This window comes from Mytilus californianus, unplaced genomic scaffold (genome assembly GCF_021869535.1).
Source record: "Mytilus californianus isolate M0D057914Y unplaced genomic scaffold, xbMytCali1.0.p SCAF_8, whole genome shotgun sequence".
In the NCBI taxonomy this organism is placed as follows: Eukaryota; Metazoa; Mollusca; class Bivalvia; order Mytilida; family Mytilidae; genus Mytilus; species Mytilus californianus.
Window position 1 is genome coordinate 70,452,604 of NW_026262734.1, and position 18,960 is coordinate 70,471,563.

General features: G+C 32.1%; 1 protein-coding gene across 1 annotated transcript; it reads left to right on the plus strand.

Moving 5' to 3' along the window:
• Positions 1-12,944: 12,944 nt before the first annotated feature.
• On the plus strand, positions 12,945-18,246 carry LOC127712176 (uncharacterized). The gene is made up of 2 exons (XM_052218474.1): positions 12,945-13,972; positions 18,021-18,246. The coding sequence occupies exons 1-2, from the start codon at positions 13,172-13,174 to the stop codon at positions 18,141-18,143; spliced, it is 924 nt and encodes a 307-aa protein (XP_052074434.1). The 5' UTR covers positions 12,945-13,171; the 3' UTR covers positions 18,144-18,246.
• Positions 18,247-18,960: the final 714 nt, after the last annotated feature.

Consider the following 18,960-nt stretch of genomic DNA (forward strand, 5'->3'; position numbering starts at 1 on the left):
TGAGAATTCAATATGGAAAATGTATAATTCAAAATGTTTAAAATTAATAAAATTAGACAAATCTATCATGCATTATCTATATATTTACCTTGCGCAAAAGTAAAAAAAATCTGAGCCAAGTCAAGAGCCTATAATCCATTTTTTTTTTAATTGCTGTTTGACATGTTTGATTGTTTTTTTTTAATTGCTGTCTGACGTGTTTTCATTGTTTTCATTTCTTGTTGTAGTATAAATTTGGTCTCTTGTTTTTATAATTAGCTCACGTTTATTGATCCTATACGGTAGGGAATTTGCTTATGGTTGAACGGTAAACGGTAAACGGTTAAAAATATGTTATCAAATGGGAAGTCGCACGCGTCTATCGGTACTCTCCGCCAGTTATATCTGTAATTTGTCGAGCGATTGTGTTTTCTAACCAATTTACACTTTCATATTGATTATGACACTTCTTACATGTACAAAAGAACTCTGACTAATACTTCCAAGTGTATTTCAACTATGCAACGGAGATTATATGTTGGCTTATGGTGGTAAATCATTTTTTTAACATGTATATTGTTATCCACATATGACAACATGTTTTAATACATGCAAAATTCATATGACGAATATAATGTTTTCGCAACGAATCGTACAGTACAAAAAAGTGTACAGATAACGAAGCGTACACAATTTAAAAATAAAGACATGTGAAAACATGCATTTTTTTGGTTTCTAGATAACACAAAAACCTAAAGTCTTAACACATTTGATAAGTCTTAACTATAATATTATTATTTTAAGATATTGTTAACTGGAGAGATAATTTTACTAGAACCACCAAAATAAGTGTATTAAAATTGAGGAAATATATTATTGATTGCCAAGGTTTTTCTACAACCAGGCATGATAGATGACAAAGCTGGATTTTTCACGACTTTTTGGAACGTTTATTTTTCAGAAATATAATGAATAGTATCATGAATTCATCTCTAAGCCGCCGTAATCATCATGTTCGGGATTATCATGGGGGGTGTAACTAATAAGTTTCTTGACAGCCATAATCTTTGGGTTAGGGATACTTATGGCAATAGAAAAGGTTTTGTTCAATTAGTACTTGATTGAAAAAAAAAGAAAAGTAAAATACCATCTGGGGCCAATGTATCATTTGCCCATATATTTAAATAGAGTTCCCGATGCACTCAAAAAGTAGCAAAATAGATATGGGTTCATTTGATGTGTCATAATAAACTCATCATAGATTCCAGGCTTAAAATCTTGACCGCCAGACGCGCGTTTCGTCAAAAGACTCATCTCTAAAAGTAAAATAACAAAAATATAGAACTCCAATGAAAACTCAAAACGGAAAGTCCCTTATCAAATGGCAAAATCAAAATCTCAAACACACCAAACGAATGGAAAACAACTGTCATATTCCTGACTTGGTACAGGTATTTCCTTATGTATGAAATGGTGGATTAAACCTGGTTTTATAGCTAGCCAAACCTCTCACTTGTATGACAGTCGGATAGAATTCCATTATAACAAGTTAACAAGGCCAACTGAAGTTGAAGAGCATTGAGGACCTGACAGGTTTTGCCTGAGCTGAGGTATTCTATGCGTTATCATGTTAGAAATGAAAAAATACTTTCCGACAATTTTAACCCTTTATTCATAAGTAAAGCTTCCTGTTGTATTTCCTACCAAAAATATCGCCTAAGCGTGCTCTTATCAAGAGAAGGAGGTCGAGATTTTTTATCCCTTACAGGGTCAGACCAAATATTTAAAAAAAAAAATTTACTGTCTCTCCGTTTAACACGCGGTATTTAGGAGTGAAAGCGAAGATTGGTAGGCTAAGAGTCCGAAAATATCTCCGGGTAGGTTACCTAGTTAGCTAGACGATTCGACTCAGGTTGTTGGTCAGAGCAGGGTTCATATTCAAATACCATTAACATGTTTTCGTCCCAACATGTATGTAATATTTGCCACTAACGTGAAACATCAATTCATCATCAGCATCCTTACAAAAGGTTTAGTTGTCTTCCTCTTTAGAATTAAATTTTCACAAAATGCCAAATCAACGGTAATTTACATAGTTGTTATATACAGGGTATGTTTTGTATAGATCTTTTCTTATTTGTAAATAACTAAAGAATATTCTATAGAAGATATTTTTAATTCATTAAAGAACTAAATCTTACATCATGCAGATAAATAAAAATAAACAATGTGTTAGCTAATAACTAATGCCTCGTTGAGAAAATATCGATTGCTTTTGACAGGGACGGATCAACAGTTTGACTAGAACCAACTGAATATTTATAACAGTGTTGGATATATGTGATTTGAACCATATTTACCAAGACATAAATAATATATATATATATATATATATATATATATATATATAATTCGTCTAAACATCAGCCCAACAATGTTAGATCTGTAAATTTGCTTTCGCAAATTTTTTTGTTTTTCCTACTGAGATATCGTGGCACCAAATCGCCTTGCACTATGCCTGGCGCGCTAGACCACTCGACCACCTAGGCTCTACAAATAATAAAGCTTTCGGTGGCCGGGTGTTAACTTTCCTCGTCAGTTTAAATCTAGCCTCGTAACACAGTACATGATATATAAGGGATGAAGATGGAATTGTTACAGATCAGCTGAATTATCTATTGTAAAGGATCCTACAAATTAATGTAAGATGCAGTCACAGAAATAATTATATTATAAGTACGTCTGAACCAGTGACGACTCTACAACAGATTTTATCCATCGGATCACTAGCAGTGATGGTGATACAAGGCTGAAAATACATTCTGTATATAATATATATATATATATAAAGATTATAAACGAATACATTGTTTGTGCCCTTTATACAACATTGCACACTAAACGAATAAAAAACCGAGCATGTATCTACTAATAGCAGTAAAAATCTCGGAATAGCAGCAAATGAATGAAGTGTGACTGATTCAATATTTTCTGTTTCGTTCTGTATTATTTTTCCTTTTCTTTATTCTAGGGTACACTCTGAACCTGTTACACATGCTCACATTTACAGTAGACCGAACACATCACTACTTAGTATCTGTGTAAATGATTATTCTAAATGTATTCCCGCAGAATTTGTAGTTGTCTGTGATTTGGTCGTTTGTGAACAACATTATCTGTCTTTATTGCAAGCATGTGGTTCATTCTATAAAATCCTTCCTTGTCAATATTTTGAATAAGCATTGTACATATGTATTCCAACCTTTTTTAAGCTTTCACCTAAAGTAAGCTTTCTTTAACACAGCTTTCTCATTCCCTGTCTTTAATTGATCCACCTGACATTTTAGATTTTAAACGTTTCCTTTTACAGGCGCATCCTGCTGACACAGATTCTAGAACTTCTTCAAACTGCATTTGAGAATCCGTGTCGCCAGAACATCTAGTGGCTCGCATTACCAGTGGGTAATAGAATACCTCTGCACATTCAAAGCTACTTTCACCTTTGCTCATACCATTATTAATACTACATTCGGAACATCTACATTTTGCCTGAAGTAAAATTTTCGGAATTCTGTTATCGTCTACGTCTAGTACATAATAGTGGGGGCATGGATTATCATTCCTTTCTAGCGGGCACATTTTGGGAATCCAGTCAAAGTTAAGTGTTCTGTTTGATTTGAATTCAGCAGGGATCTGTCGATCTGTCTTTTTATTATGTTTATATAATAGATTAAAACTATCAGAAAAATAAGAACCTCTCTTGTTCAAGTAGTATGATTTTATTTTTCTCATCGTTGCTTCGTTAGGACGTTTACAAGGTGACGACATCGCAATGGTAGTAGAAAATGCTGCAGCCACATAGTACACAACAAAGTATAAAAGAAGATTCTACAAAACACAACATCATTGTATCAATAAGGAACATTTTAAAGAAGAAAAAGTTAATGGCTGAAAGATATAAATACAAAATTCGAATGAGAACAATAAATGAAAAATGATAAAATATTATAAACGAGTGGATAGCTAAAGTGTTTGCTTTGAAAGGTATGCAGTGTTTTAATTGGTTTGCTTTGCAGAATGAGTTACATGTATAATGATAAATTGTTATAATGTATTTCTATTTGATGAATTTGTGCATGAGCTTACTTGTATCTTTTTTGAAAATGTCGGTACAGTAAATTATTGAAAAAACTTGCTTTTCCTATCATCCTAATGTTTGATAGAAAAACAAAGGATATGGGGTATCCATCCATATAAATTGAATTTATTTGTAACACATTGACTCCATCAAATGTATATGTTTCCTGAAGTTTTGTTTGCCTAACTCGATAATGGCATGTCAATACATACTTTTCAAATATGTTGTTACATCAGGTCAAATGAATAGCGAGACAATGCAAAAGAGCAAACAATATCTAGCTTTTGATTTCAGTTTTCTTCTTATGCGCTACTTCATTATTGATATATTATTTGTTGATACATTGAAGTGCAATGGTTATATAATGTTATATATTTATTAGATAACATTATATATTTGTTTTATTGTTCTCCTACCTTATCTAGTAACATTTGAACTGAATTTGTTTTAAAATATGGGATTTTGTTTGAAATGTGTTAAATGCAGACTTATATACTCGCCATAGTTGTGGATTTTTTTTTTCTTTTCTTATTTTCCTCTGCTTAAGGGTGTTATTTTCCATTCAATAATAGGAATGTTTCCTATTTCTAAAAATGATTCACAGATGATCGATATGTAATTTTTTTGCGGAAGACAATTACCGGAAAGACTTCCTCCAGTTAATATTTTTGTGGTTTATTGCACAAATGGTTTGTAACATACATATGAGGATTTAACGCTTTTCACAAACAATTCTTATTGTAAAAACATTTAATTTTTCTTTTGTAAATACTTTTCATGTAAGTACAGTAGCATTGCCGGATATCTCCATTTGGTTACATCATTCAAATACATAAACAATTACAAAGAAATGAATAAAGTGCAGTACGATAAGATGTTACTAAAATTAGTATACATATAAATAAGGAGGCATTCTTTGGTTGTCAATGAGACAAATATCAACCAGCAACCAACGGACTCGGGCGTAAACAAATATAGGACACTGCACATCAATAATGAGAGAGAGAGAGAGCAAATACTTTTTTCGGATATATTTTTATCACAATTTGTCCAGTTTGCCAATACAAGTTATGCTAACCCCCAATTTGAACCTTATCCCTTAATACAAAATAATGCAAAAAATTGAAACATCAGGTAAAGTTTAAACTGTTACAAATAAGGAGTTGTGATATGATTGCCAATGATTGTATATGTCTTAGTGTGGACTTTAACAACGAGAAAAAACATACAGTAAAGTCCTGAATGACAAAAAATGGCTGAAATACTTTATTGTAGCAATCTGAGGGCTGTACCTAAAAAGTTGATGAAATATAATTTCTGAAAAGAAATGTTCGAATTACTGAGGTTTCTTAGTACAAGGAATAAAACCACTAATTCATTTTTTTTAATAATGTGTTTATTGGCAAAAAATACATGAATAAATATTATATGGTATAATTACGGTTATAAGTCCAGAGCTACATCATTTGAAAAACTTATGAATAAATAATAATGTTAAAAAACCCACAAAAATCAGGCAGTCTGGATTCGGAGGATATATCTACATTGTATTACTTGAAAGTTTAATTGTTAATTATTCTATTAGATGGAGGAAAGGGTTCCAGAAGAAGTACGCTCTTTACAATACTTTATTTTTTTATAAAAATATGATTTATTTCAATTAAAAAAAAAAGTCTTTAAGATAGCTCTTTAACGCTTCAATATTTACTTGTCCGCTTTGCATTTTTGTTCTGTATATATCTTATTCAGTTTACAATATTATATATCTTATTCAGTTTACAATATTATGAAGTTTCTTCTGTATTTTTTTCAGTTGTTTTCTAATATTCCAAATAAAACTATGTCTAAGTTAAGTGGTAGTTCAATTTGCACGTTTGTATATATCCATCAATTAAGTTCTTCCCATACGTCAAATACTTTTGGACAAGTCCAGAATATGTGTTCTATGGTTTCTATCGAGTCCATACAGAAAGTACATTTATCATTTCATATAACCTTAATTTTGTAGAGAAATTCATTTGTCCCCCAAATTCTGTGACTGATCTTGTTTTCAAGTTGGAGTCACTGTAAATTTGTATTTTTAGTTATGTAAAATGGCATTCTATACACTTTATTCCAGATAATAGTATGTCTATTTAGGATTGAGGACCACTTTTCCTGTGATTTTATAATTGTTGTTTTATCTTTTAGAATAGTGTACATGTCTTTGATCCTTTTGTAGATTTTAAAAATATTGTAATAGTAATTGGTATAATTGGCCCATAAAGCAGGTCAACTAGAATATATGATATAAACCTAACTTGAGATCTGCAATTCAAACAAAAAAAATGTTTACCTACAGGTCGACAAGTTGACGCTAAAGAACAGTATATCTGCTTTTATAGGTCGACAGGTTGACAAAAACATTGTTTACCTACAAAGCTCGACAGGTCGATAAGTTGACACTCCAACAAAAAAGTTTTATTTCAAAGGTCAATATAATATTTTTCATTTTTTTAAATTTTCAACTTGTCGACCTGTCAATCTGGTAACTGGTATTTTCCATTTTATCAAATTGTCAATCTGTATACCGATTGACTTGTCAACTTGTGTATTATAATTGTATTTATATGTATATTAAATTGTCAGCCTGTCGACCTGTCAACAAAAATGGTATTCAGTTTGTCAAATTGTCAACTTGTCAACTAGTCAACCATAATTGTATTTTCATTTCTATAAAAAATTGTCAACCTGTCGACCTGTCAACTGGTATTTGCAATTTCATTTTAAAAATAGTTACAATGTCAACTTGTCGACTTGTCAACTTGTAAACCTATCTACTTTAAAATATAATAAAAAAACTTTAAAATATGAGAAAAAATTATGCGTATTAATTTTATTAGCGTATGAATACATATTGATTAACCGGAACTACAAATCCGTATACTCCTGTTGAGCCAAAACGTTGGTATCAATATTAATATTTATATGTTTTTTTTTAATTATTGCCAGTTTATTAAATGTCCATCATTATTAATTAAATCATTAATCAACATGACTTCTTTTTTCATTCCATTTTTTGTACAGAGGGACTTGATTACCAATCTTAATTTGTTTACTATTCCAAATATTAGAGCTACTTTATTTTGGAGTTCTGTCCAAGCATTAAAAACCTCTTCCCAAAAGGGATTTTTTACATGTGTTCTTGGACCTACATAGAGCAGTTCATTTAATTTTATATTTTCGGAATAAGTCAGTAACTTACAATAATTATTAGTTTGTTTAATGATTCTTCTTATCCAAGTCAATTTTAATTCTTTTATATATCGCTTTAAGTTTAACATGTTAAGTCCACCCAATTCATATATATGCGAACTTGTTTCTCTTTTGATTTTGTCAGGTTTACCATCCCAAAGAAAATAAATGATTAACACATTGGTTAAGTAACCCATTGTTTGGATTTGGTAATGTTAAAAGTATTTGATTATGCTTTAATTTTTAAGACTTTTAATTAAAGTATTTTTCGAATTGGAGATAATATTTGTTTGACCAACTCTTTACTGTTCTCTCAATCTCTTTGTGTTTAGGCCCACAATTAAGTATTTCCATTTCTTGTAAATCCGCCACTAATTCACGGCCCCAATTCTTTCTATGTTAAATTTTCCAATTTTCTGCATTCTGTTAAGTTTAAATAAAGTGATAGTCATTTCATGTCAATACTATATATATACCTAATGCATTGTACTGAAAAAATTCAATGTACCTTTAATTGAACACAAAACCACACTGGTTACCAGAAGTTTGGAAGTACAAAAACCGGTACTTCTAATCTGAGAAACAAAAAATACCATCCTGTTACAATTTCAATTTTTATTTACCAAGTTACAGCTATGCATGGGGCCTATCTTGTTTAAAACATGTACTACTCTATTTTTTGTTCTTTCTGACCGTGTGTAAGTAATGGTTATATACCTTTTTATAGTCTCTCTTTCATGATATATAACTGTTTTCAACGTAATTGCCATAATCGAAAAATGGGTTAAATCGTCATTTAAGGTCGATGACTTTTTTGTATGTGTTATTTTTGTCTTGCTGATCCGGTTTTTTTTAAACTTACAAAGATACCAGGCTTATAATTTAATTTGTACGCCACACGTGTGTTTCGTAGATATAAACGGTTGTCCTCATCTATATTCACAGAGAGAAAAAAAAAACACCAAAAGAAAATGCTCATGTTCTTTACTGCCTAGGCCAATAAATGCAACAAAAAGAAAAATACAATTTATGCTATCGTATTTGTATATTATATCTTGCGATATAAAGAGTAACCCCAACTCAATTGATCTCATCAAGTCACACATAACCATGAATTTTCACTTCCTCTTTCGTAAAAATGCGATTTTCTAACTTCGACTTTTGGGAAAAAGACACGCGAAGAAACTTCTCATGTTTCACGTTGACTTGAACAGTATGCACTCGTTAGTTTTTTTAGAATATGAAGAATAGCTGAAGTGATAATTTTTTATATATAGACAATTGATTTGCATGATATAATTTCTAATGCAGCTTAAATGTTAGTGTAATCTGTAACCATGATTGTACAATAAAACACATACAAATGAACCTGCATCTTAATCTTCTTTAAATGCATTTTTCTACAGGTGCTCACTTCGTAATTGACAATGCCTATTTCGGAATGACGGCTGGGGTGTAAAATAACAGGATTTACGTCACATGTGAAATTATCGGTTTTTATTTAACTGGGAAATCATGATATTTCATTGCAACCAATGTAATTTAAAGGTGAAAGTCTGCTAATCAACTTTCGGGTTTTGGTGTCGAAATTTGCCAAGCATGACCAATGTATGCAAAGTGCGAATCCTGAAAAACGCTTTTTACTGTATCTGTCGTATATTTCTGATCTAGAATACGAAATATTTACGATTTTGGATAAAATAAGGAATAAAATATCAAATGTATTGTTTTTATAAATTGATGATACCTGTACACGGGCTGGTATTTATTGCAACTACGGTCATACAGGTGTGAAATTAATACACAAATAGGTTAATATCTAGAATGTCACGAACAGATCGTGCATGAGATTTGATAAACGTCTCCTCGAAGACGTTATTAAGAATTGAACGATGGACAGTCTGCGGGCTGAATGCTTCTTACTACCTGATTGGAAGATATTACTGAGAAGTTAATATTATAGTTCGTTGATTGGTTGGGACAATCCAAACCTAGTACATGTCTTTCAATCCCGTAGAGTGTCGGACTTGAACTCTCTATTTTAGCAATTAGATTTTGCCAGGTTACCAATCATGCATATCGGTACACAGTACACAGGTAACACTTATCTATAAATAGCCGAAACTCATGAAATCTTGTAAACGCACATGTGATTATTTAACATTCTGTCCAGTCGCTTACACAGGGACTCGGTTAGCAGAATAAAATGTTGTTTATCAATGTTTTTCTAATCTTTTTTCGTATTTCCTGTCTATTTGTATTATATTATTATCGTTTTTAACGTTGGCATAAATATTTCTTTGTTTTTTTCTAGCAATGTACGTGCAGTTTACTATGATCTACTATCCATATCCGTATACTGAAAAATCCTATACAAATACACAGGAAATACGAAAAAAGATTTAAAAAAACATTGATAAACAAAATTTTAATCTGCTAACGGATAAACCGAGACCCTGTGGTTGCTCACTTTTACGTACATCTTATATATGAAAGCATACTTAGGAAAACATCGAGCTTTTTTCTTAGGTTATACTTCGGAAGATAATCCAAAGACAACAAAAAATGAAAAAAGGGATATATCCAATCAGTTATTTTTGATTAAATATTAATTTAAACTGGGATCTTTATCTCGAAAAAGGGGGGAGTGCGACCTTCTCATGGTAAAAGCCGAGACCCAAGGGAAAGACATATAATTATATGGATCTGGTAAAAGAACATAGTACCCTAGAGATCAAATACTTTTTTACAATAAGTATGCCTACACATAGATATCATGGTTATGATATTTCATGATGGGGGGATAAATTGTTTGACAACTGATATGTAAAGCATTTACAACCATGATTTTAATTGCATCTGTAAAAAAATATCAACATCTGATCAGTTTCAGATTCAATCTTCAACCTAGTCTTATATCACCTAAATTTCTCGACTTCATCAAACATCATGAAGCTTAAATAAAGACCTATTCTACCTCTCAATACAAATGATAAGTATGATAAATGCACTCCCCGATCTTTAGGACAGGGTTTGGGCTGGGTTGAACGTTGTCTAGCTCTCCCTAGCTCTTCCTATAAAAATAGCAGACTACGAAGAACAGAAAACCCAAAAAAATCCAAAGTGGAATACGAGAAGAATAAAAAAAAACTACTCTCAGACGATGAAAGCAATTATACATGTATACTATCATATTTCAGCAGTGCTTAATTTCTATGAATGATTCTAAATTTTAAAGGAGATATGAAGTAAACGAAATTAATTTAGACAGCAACCCAATTAAACAACAAACAAAACAATTTACTTCTAAAATTCAACCTACGGTCTACTACAATGAACATGAATGTCATTACAATATTTTAAGTTTTTAATCCTACCTAGTCTAGCTATGATATATAGAATAGTTGTGAATACATGTAAAACATAATATCTTAATATCAAAAAATGAATATAATTTAAAACAATGAGCAGTGTCAAGAACAAACTTCTAGTAGTTGTTTTGAGATTTATTGACCATTTATACTACATATATATGCTATATAAGAGAAAGAGAAATAAAAGAAAATTATAAATTTCAAATACGAAAATACTGTTGGCATTTTAAAAGAATGGTCTCTCACAAAAGATTATGTCAATCCAGTATGTTAAGCTTTGAAGTATTCGTACGATAAGGACCTTATTTGACACCCAACATTAAATAGTATGCTGCTTAATAACGTGTTTGGTAAAATTTGTTGATTTATATGCAAGGATATTCTGAATGAATTAATCTACAAAGCGATAACACTTTCCACTTTCATCAGCTAAGAGACGGCTAGCTTTTTTTTAGAAAAGCTATTACTTGTAACAACTGTAAAGTCAATTTATTTAAAAAAAATATACCCGTTAACGTAATCATTAATGTGGTCTTACTTAAAACTTTGTCAATCAGTTTATTGATATTGAATTAAATTCAACTATGCTGCATCATTTTGTTATGCAATTCATGTAGACTATTAAATAATGATAAAATACTTTCTATTTCACTGTAGGGACGAATCATTTATATTGTATAAGCGGTGCCTTTTCACAGTATAAATGTTATTCACTTTCATCAAATAATGTCTTTATGACAGTGAAAATGTACTATCTGGATCCCGCACTTTGTATACACTGGTGACCGCGACAGACAATCAACACAGAATCATGCAGCACTTTTATAATAAGTGAGATGACAGAGCTATGTTTATGTTTATGTGTTTGTTTTTATTTGTATATTTTCCGTGCGTTCCCACCCAAACTTTGTAAAATTAAGAAGAAGAAGATGTTAAACGAAGAATTATATATTTTAATTCCCTTTTCAAAAATGAAAACAAAGGTATGTATGTGCCGCATTGAAGTATAATGATAACTACGGGATAACCGAATCGTCCAATTGTGTTACTTAAGGGTTAGAAATAGATCTTATTACCTAGTGCGTAAAAAAGTATTGCCGTAGGGAATTTTCGACAGATTTTGAAAGATGAGGGGTAGGCATTTCAGATTCTTTTTTATTAAACCTAACTTTGGACCTATGGTGAAGACAAACCATGAGTTTTCCCACCTGGGCCTTTTGGCCCAATTGACCAAAGACCTTCAACTATCATTTGCATCTAGTGTGTAAAAAGGTATTGCCGTAGGAAATTTTTGACAGACTTTGAAAAATAGGGGGTTAGGCATCTAAGACTCTTTAGACCTAAGTTTGGACCTATGGTGAAGACAACCATGAGTTGTCCCACCTGGGCCTTTTGGCCCATTGGACCTTAGACCTTTACCTATCATTTGAACCTAGTGCGTAAAAATGAATTGCCGTAGGAAACTCATGGTTTGTCTTCACCATAGGTCCAAACTTAGGTAAGTAGAGTCTGTTGAGTTTGGATCTTATGTATCTTTTGGGTTTTTAAATTTATCTTAAAAGTGGCTGCTAGCGTAGTGGCTGCTAGCGTAGTGGCTGCTAGCTGCAGCCTGGTTACATAATCCCTGAAAATTTTAGGGATTATACATAATCCCTAATTCTACAAATTCACTGTAACATATAAAGGTGTTTTACAGTAAATTATATATAAAACATATTCATCTGTCTTGTTGAATTTAAAGGATCAAATGACTTTTAACATTTAAAATAACGGGAATTCCCGAATTCCTTGATGTGAATTTAGTAGATGAGAAAACTACGGGATATTATAATTTTAAAGTGTAGCTCCTGGTGGGATATTTGTTTAACCAAGATTGGTATATATATATATGTGCATTTTACGTCAAAAAAGGACATTCAATCTGTCGATACAATTTGTAAGCCCGTATACATATTTTTATAGAGAACTGAAATTTGGCTTAAAAAATGAAAACAACAATTTATGATTTTCATGCGTCCGAAGCGCTTTTCTGGATCTACCTTCATCAGGATCACTCATAGCTTAATATGGTTAATTTTTTTTTTTAATTCCTATTCAAGACAGTATGTGGAAAGTTGTATTGATTGGATATGTATTGACGTGGAAATAACATTTAATTTAGGTGCAATGAACGGGTCATTGCGGGTATTCATACACATATCTCAGGTAAATATGTTCAAACAGACTGTCTTATATTAACATGTGTGTGTTATAGAAACAGGGTCAATATTGTGTTTTATAATATTCTATCTAAAAAATAAGGTTGGAGTACTTATCCTTAAGGATAAAGATTAACGAGAAACCAATTCAAGAAATATCTCAAACTATTTATTCAATTTGAAATAATTTACAACATTGAATTCATATTTTTGAACGGAAAAAGCAAAGGATTACCAACTATAATATAATGTCGCATTCGACCGACAGTAATTCTGAAAACATATCTACTCTCAGTGTAATTTTACCCGACGAAAGTTCGTGTTTATTAACCGACATTTGCATAGAACGCGAATATTTCATTGTTGTCGATAATGTAAACAGACGGGTTAAACGTTATAGAAAAGGTGATAATTGCTTGCAGGATTACATCTTTTTAGAAGATCCATGTGGGATTTGCAAATTATTTTTATCTTCTCATATTGTAGTTACAGAACCGTGCAATAAACAATTGACGTATGTCAGCGTAGAGGGTAATATGATCCTCAGTTCTCGAAGGAAGACTAACAAAAAGTATAGTGCAATCCGCTGCTTGGACGAAACAAGGCTTGTGGTTGGTTGTTGTGAACTGGCCAATGCTTCAGTTGACATACTAGATTATACTGGGAAAGTCCAACGGACTATAAATAGCAACGAGAAAGAATATCCCCTCTTTGTAACACCTGCTTGCTTGGCTTGTTTCAACGAGGAATATATAGTTATTTCTGATTCGGGAACAAGGAATGTGACGTGTATAAACAAAAATGATAAAGTTGAATGGATTATTGAACTCAAATGTTCCCCAAGTGGTGTTTGTGTGTCCAAATCAGGAACTGTGTACATTTGTTTGTACAATGAGAATAAAATTGTGACGGTTGATAATATACATAATGGCGATGTTGCAGGAAGTATAGACGATATTCAATTGAAAAATCCACTCTCAATCAGTAATTCAACTGGATGTTTGTACGTTACAGAGGAAATGCCGAGTGATAGAATAGTTCAAATTCAGGTAAATGAATATATCCGAATTCTAAATTTCAAATTGAAGTTTTACCTAATTTGAATTCCTCAAAGCTATTTTTAAACATTCAGTTGAACAAATGGTTTTACAATTAAAAAAATAATAAACCTTTTCTATTTGAATACTTTATGAGGTCAGTGAGCCACATTTAACCCATTTCTCTGACGTCAGTCTATTGTTCTTACAGTAGATTATTATTCAAGAATCCACTGACCTCTTCGTTTACTTAAGATAACTTATTTTCTAACTTTAAACTTTTAACTTAAGATTTTTTATCCTTTCAAAAACGAGAGGCAAATGAAGGGTTCGAACTCGCGCGTATTTTCTTCTTAATCAGTAGAGTCTTCAGTCTGTGCATTTTTTTTTTATCTTTAAAACTTCAGTCTGTGCATGATACCACTATACCACGAGTGCTCACATAAATCAATATTCAAATAACACTCTTAAAGCGCACAACTGTCAATACATGTCAATAAACTGTATTTCTATCTCAGAGATAATTCGCTTTTGTTATCTAATAAAATATTTATACTATGTCTGGATTTGTTCATGTTCTTTTCAAATTTATGTAAATTGTTTTATGCGTTATTTTTTAAGGAAGATTATGTTCTACATTTGAACGTTCTTGAGTATAGTTATATAGCTGTATGGAAATATCTTAAAAAAGAGTTTATTCACGATGTCAGGTTTGAACATTGGTCGATTTTCAACATCGTTATAATGAACCGATGGGTCTTTATACGATTGTGGCTATTACACACTAGTTCTCAACACTAGAGAATCGAGGAATTGTATATATTAGTACAGTTCCTTGATAAAATAAACAACCATATGCCCATTACACATGTCACTTTTAACGTACAAGGACTTTTCCTCAGTTTCATCATAGCAAATGCTTACTTAAGGTTTTAGTCTTATAATGATATCGAACTATCAATATTTTCTTCTTTGTTTGATTATAAATGGTCCAAATATACATCACGTCAACATTGAACGTACTCTAATTTGAATAAAGTGTGATATATAAGCTACGACCGTAAAACTACTTCCTTGACTGTAAAACCAGAAACAAAATCATCGCCTTAAAATGAATATGAAGTATATAATACCTCTAAGATTAAAACAATATTTTTGTCGAGAGAAAAATTGCAATGGAAAATTTCAATTCGGGTACAAGGTTTGAACTTGGCACTGCTAATATCACAGTTGTGTCTTTTGATACCAACGACTAGACGATCACGGCTATGAACAGCTTGAATGTAGTAGTAAAAAATTGACATAATTATACATTGTACATCTGTAGCACGAGCAATTCTGCTGGAGATTTAGAATGCGTACCACAGAAAATACTAGTTTATTGACTGGTTTACGATGGATGCCAAATGTAATAACGTTAAAATAATCTAAACTTAATGAAAGGGAAACAGTTTAAACAAAATACATGTATAATTTTCAAAAAAGACCTTCAGCAATTATTTTATTTATTTCGGAAAGCATCATTTACTGGAGTATCATAAAATTGTAGTATTATGGCAACTATGCTAAATACATGTATTTGACTTAATACGGTCAAATTGCTTTTTTTTTTTTTTTTTTTTTTTTTTTAAAGGTAATTTGTGGGTGGGGCTTATCTCGCCCTTTATTTTATAACACCAAGTTGTATTTCTGGCATAGTTCTTGCATGTCATCTTTTCTACTTTCGCTAAAGAGAAAGTTCTTTTTGTCTCTAATGTCTGGCCAGGTATTGAAGCTTTTACTGATTTCGGCGTAAAATTCAGGATTTTTTTTCTTTTTGACGTCTTTGTATGCCTGTAATGTGTCTGAAAACACCAGGACATACATGTCTTTTCTCTTCAACTTCAGTATGTAAGTTCTCTGTGGATGGTCGAAAACTATCTTTTCTACCTCATGGCTTTCTTGCTGTACCCTTTCCTTTCCTGTCGTGCTGGGTGGTGGTCAACCCTCGGCACCTTTAGTGCAGGCGGGATCTTCTTGTAAATCTTGTACAGCTTCAACTGATGGAGGTAGATCTCTGCATTCGGTTGATGTGGTTTCCGGTAATTCCTGTACTTCCACGTCTCCCATGTTGGTTGGAGCGGGTGTGCCTATCTCCTCTGGGTTTGATGAAGTTTCATCCGCATCGGACTTCTTCTACTGGATGAAAGCTTTGAGGCGGCGAGTATTTCTCTCTGTCCGTGCTTTCGATGATTTCTTTTTCTTTGTCGTCTCTCTTTGAGTGGTAACCTTTCCTAATGGCGGCCATCTAACTGTTAGAGTGTACTGTCCATTCCTTCTGGTTAAAGTCCAGTCGGCGGTTGTACTTCCCACCACAGCTAGTACCGATGTAACATCATCGGGTAGAGATAGAGTATGTTCTTGGCATGATTCACGTGAAGTCATTTCACCATATTACAAGACATCATAAACACGTCCGTCCAGGTGAAAATCTACTCACGACATTTAATACGGTCAAATTGCAGGCAATCCTTAATCATCTGTAAAGAATCATAGATTGCTAAATACTATATATGTAAATTTGAAAGGTTTCTAAATTTTGGTAATTAGATTTTTTTAACTATTCAAAAAAAGATTAAAAAATTCTGTATATTTACATATGTCTTTTTGAATAAATCATAAATACCAAAATCTATATAATTTTAATACTTTGTAATGATAAAACATTAAATGAAATATAAATATTCAAGTATTAAATCTGGTAATAAAAAGGGGAGCTAACAACCCATTTAAGTTATATCAAACTTATGTTAACTTAAATATAGACGTGAACCGTGTGGATATAATCATTTCCAGCTATTATAGAATAAAAAAGACAAAATACGAAATCATTTTTATGAAATTCCGTTGATTCATTGTCAAAACATAAAACAGACAGTCTTTTTAATAGAAATGGGTTAAGCTAGAGAATTGATAAGAAGTAGTGGATTCGTAAACGATAATCAACTTGCGACTAAAGTCGCTCGTCGATTATCGTTTACGAATCCACTACTTCTTATCAATTCTCTACTACATATCCTATTGTAAACTATAGTAATTACATGTATAACCTGTCTTAATCAACAGTATTACATGTATGATGAGGCTGACTGAAATATACATTGAGTAATCAAAAAGGGTAATTGTGAATATGAGAAGAACATCAAACATGAAAAGAAATCATCCTTACTAAAAGAAACATTTATTATATACTTCATTTACACGACGGGTACCACATGTAAAGCAGGATCTACTAAATCTTCCGGAGCACCTGAGATCACCCCAGTTTTTTGTGGGGTTCACGTATTCAATTTTGTGTTTTGTAGACCGTTGTTTGTTCTCGACATGAGTTTGAATATCCTTTGGTATCTTCAGTCTTTCTCTTATTGCTACTAGTCAAACAAGCTTGGAAAAGTATTATATGGTTGTGCACATCAATTATTTATAACCAATAGTTATGAAAGTATTACAATGAGACAGCATCCTTTGACTCTAACTAACAAAAGACAACTATAGGTGAAATACTGTCTTCAGCAGTAGACGGTTGTCTTATAATATGCTGACAACAGGTACAAAGAAACTGCATTTGAAGTGTCCTACTTCATCTTTGCAGTTGCTGGAATGGAGACGTTGAGTTCACAATCACGAATTTATACCTGAAAGCTAGATTCAACTGCTTAAGTTGTGTAAAATTTGGTCATCTCATGTACTTAGTTTTGTGTATAGTAAGTCTTTTAAGTAGAATTATCTAGTACATCTTTAGTTGTAGTTCTTCATTAACTAAAGTCAAGATTTGGAAAACAAACATCGATATGAGATTGAAAAGGAAGCAAACAGAACGATTAAAAATTAGTTATTTATAGGGACAACAAGTACTGCAACATTTCAAGTCACAAAAAATACAAAATTTGTCCTAAAACTTCAATGGAAAATAAATATGATCAGATGATACAGTTACTGTCTTGAAAGTCATTATACTATCTCTCTGATGGCTTGATATATGGATTTCAAATGAAAATTTTACGATATTATTCCATTTCAGATTGATGACCCTTCTGACAAAGGAAGAGTGGTAGACCTTTCTAATATTCATCTTATTACAAAGAAAGAATCAGACAATCAACAAATATCTTCATTATCATCCGAAGAAGACGAACCTCAATGATATTGTATTGACTCTTGATAAAAGATTATTTTAATAAAGTACATTGACACCAAACCTCCTTTGTGACAGAAGTAAATAAAATAATAAACATTCATAGTTTAAACGCAAAGCAACTTCTTTGAAGGCTTGTAAAAAAGTTGTAAATGGCTCGGCGATACAATGGGATAACCAATGACAGAGTGAGAACAGTAGAAAAGTAACTTTTCAAGCGACAACCTTCATGGCCAAAATATAGTATTCGTCAAGTGTGGTTTTAACTAAATGATACGCGGATGCTACAAAAATTATTGCGCCAGAAAGTAGTTTTTTATGCCACCTTATCTGAAAGTTACCGCATCTGAAAGTTGGGGGGCATATTGTTTTACTCCTTTCCGTCCGTCCGTCTGTTCGTTCTTCCGTCCCTCCGTCCCATTATGGGTATATAGTTATTCCAGATAACTTCTTCTACAGTTTGAATGCTAGGAAGTTTTGACTTTGCTGGCTGTTTGTACATATATTGAAGGTGTGCATGTGGTCAGGGTTTTGATTTTTATTGATATTTGCTCTTTTGGGAGATAGTTGAACTTTGTCATTTTTGGAGTATATACTTGCATAAGAGGTGCATAGCGTTTTCGGATAACTCCTCCTACAGTTTGAATGCTAGGAAGTTTTCACTTTGCTGTCTGTTTGTACATATATTGAAGGTGTGCATGTGGTCAGGGTTTTGAATTTTATTAATATTTGCTCTTTTGGGAGATAGTTGAACTTTGTCATTTTTGGAGTATATACTTGCATAAGAGGTGCATAGCGTTTCCGGATAACTACTCCTACAGTGAAC

What these genes read in the sequence shown, in the direction of transcription:
- LOC127712176 (XM_052218474.1), top strand. Translation starts at nt 13,172, where the DNA reads ATGTCGCATTCGACCGACAGTAATTCTGAAAACATATCTACTCTCAGT. An exon ending in ATAGAATAGTTCAAATTCAG is followed by an intron (nt 13,973 to 18,020) that starts GTAAATGAATAT and finishes ATTCCATTTCAG; the next exon opens with ATTGATGACCCTTCTGACAA.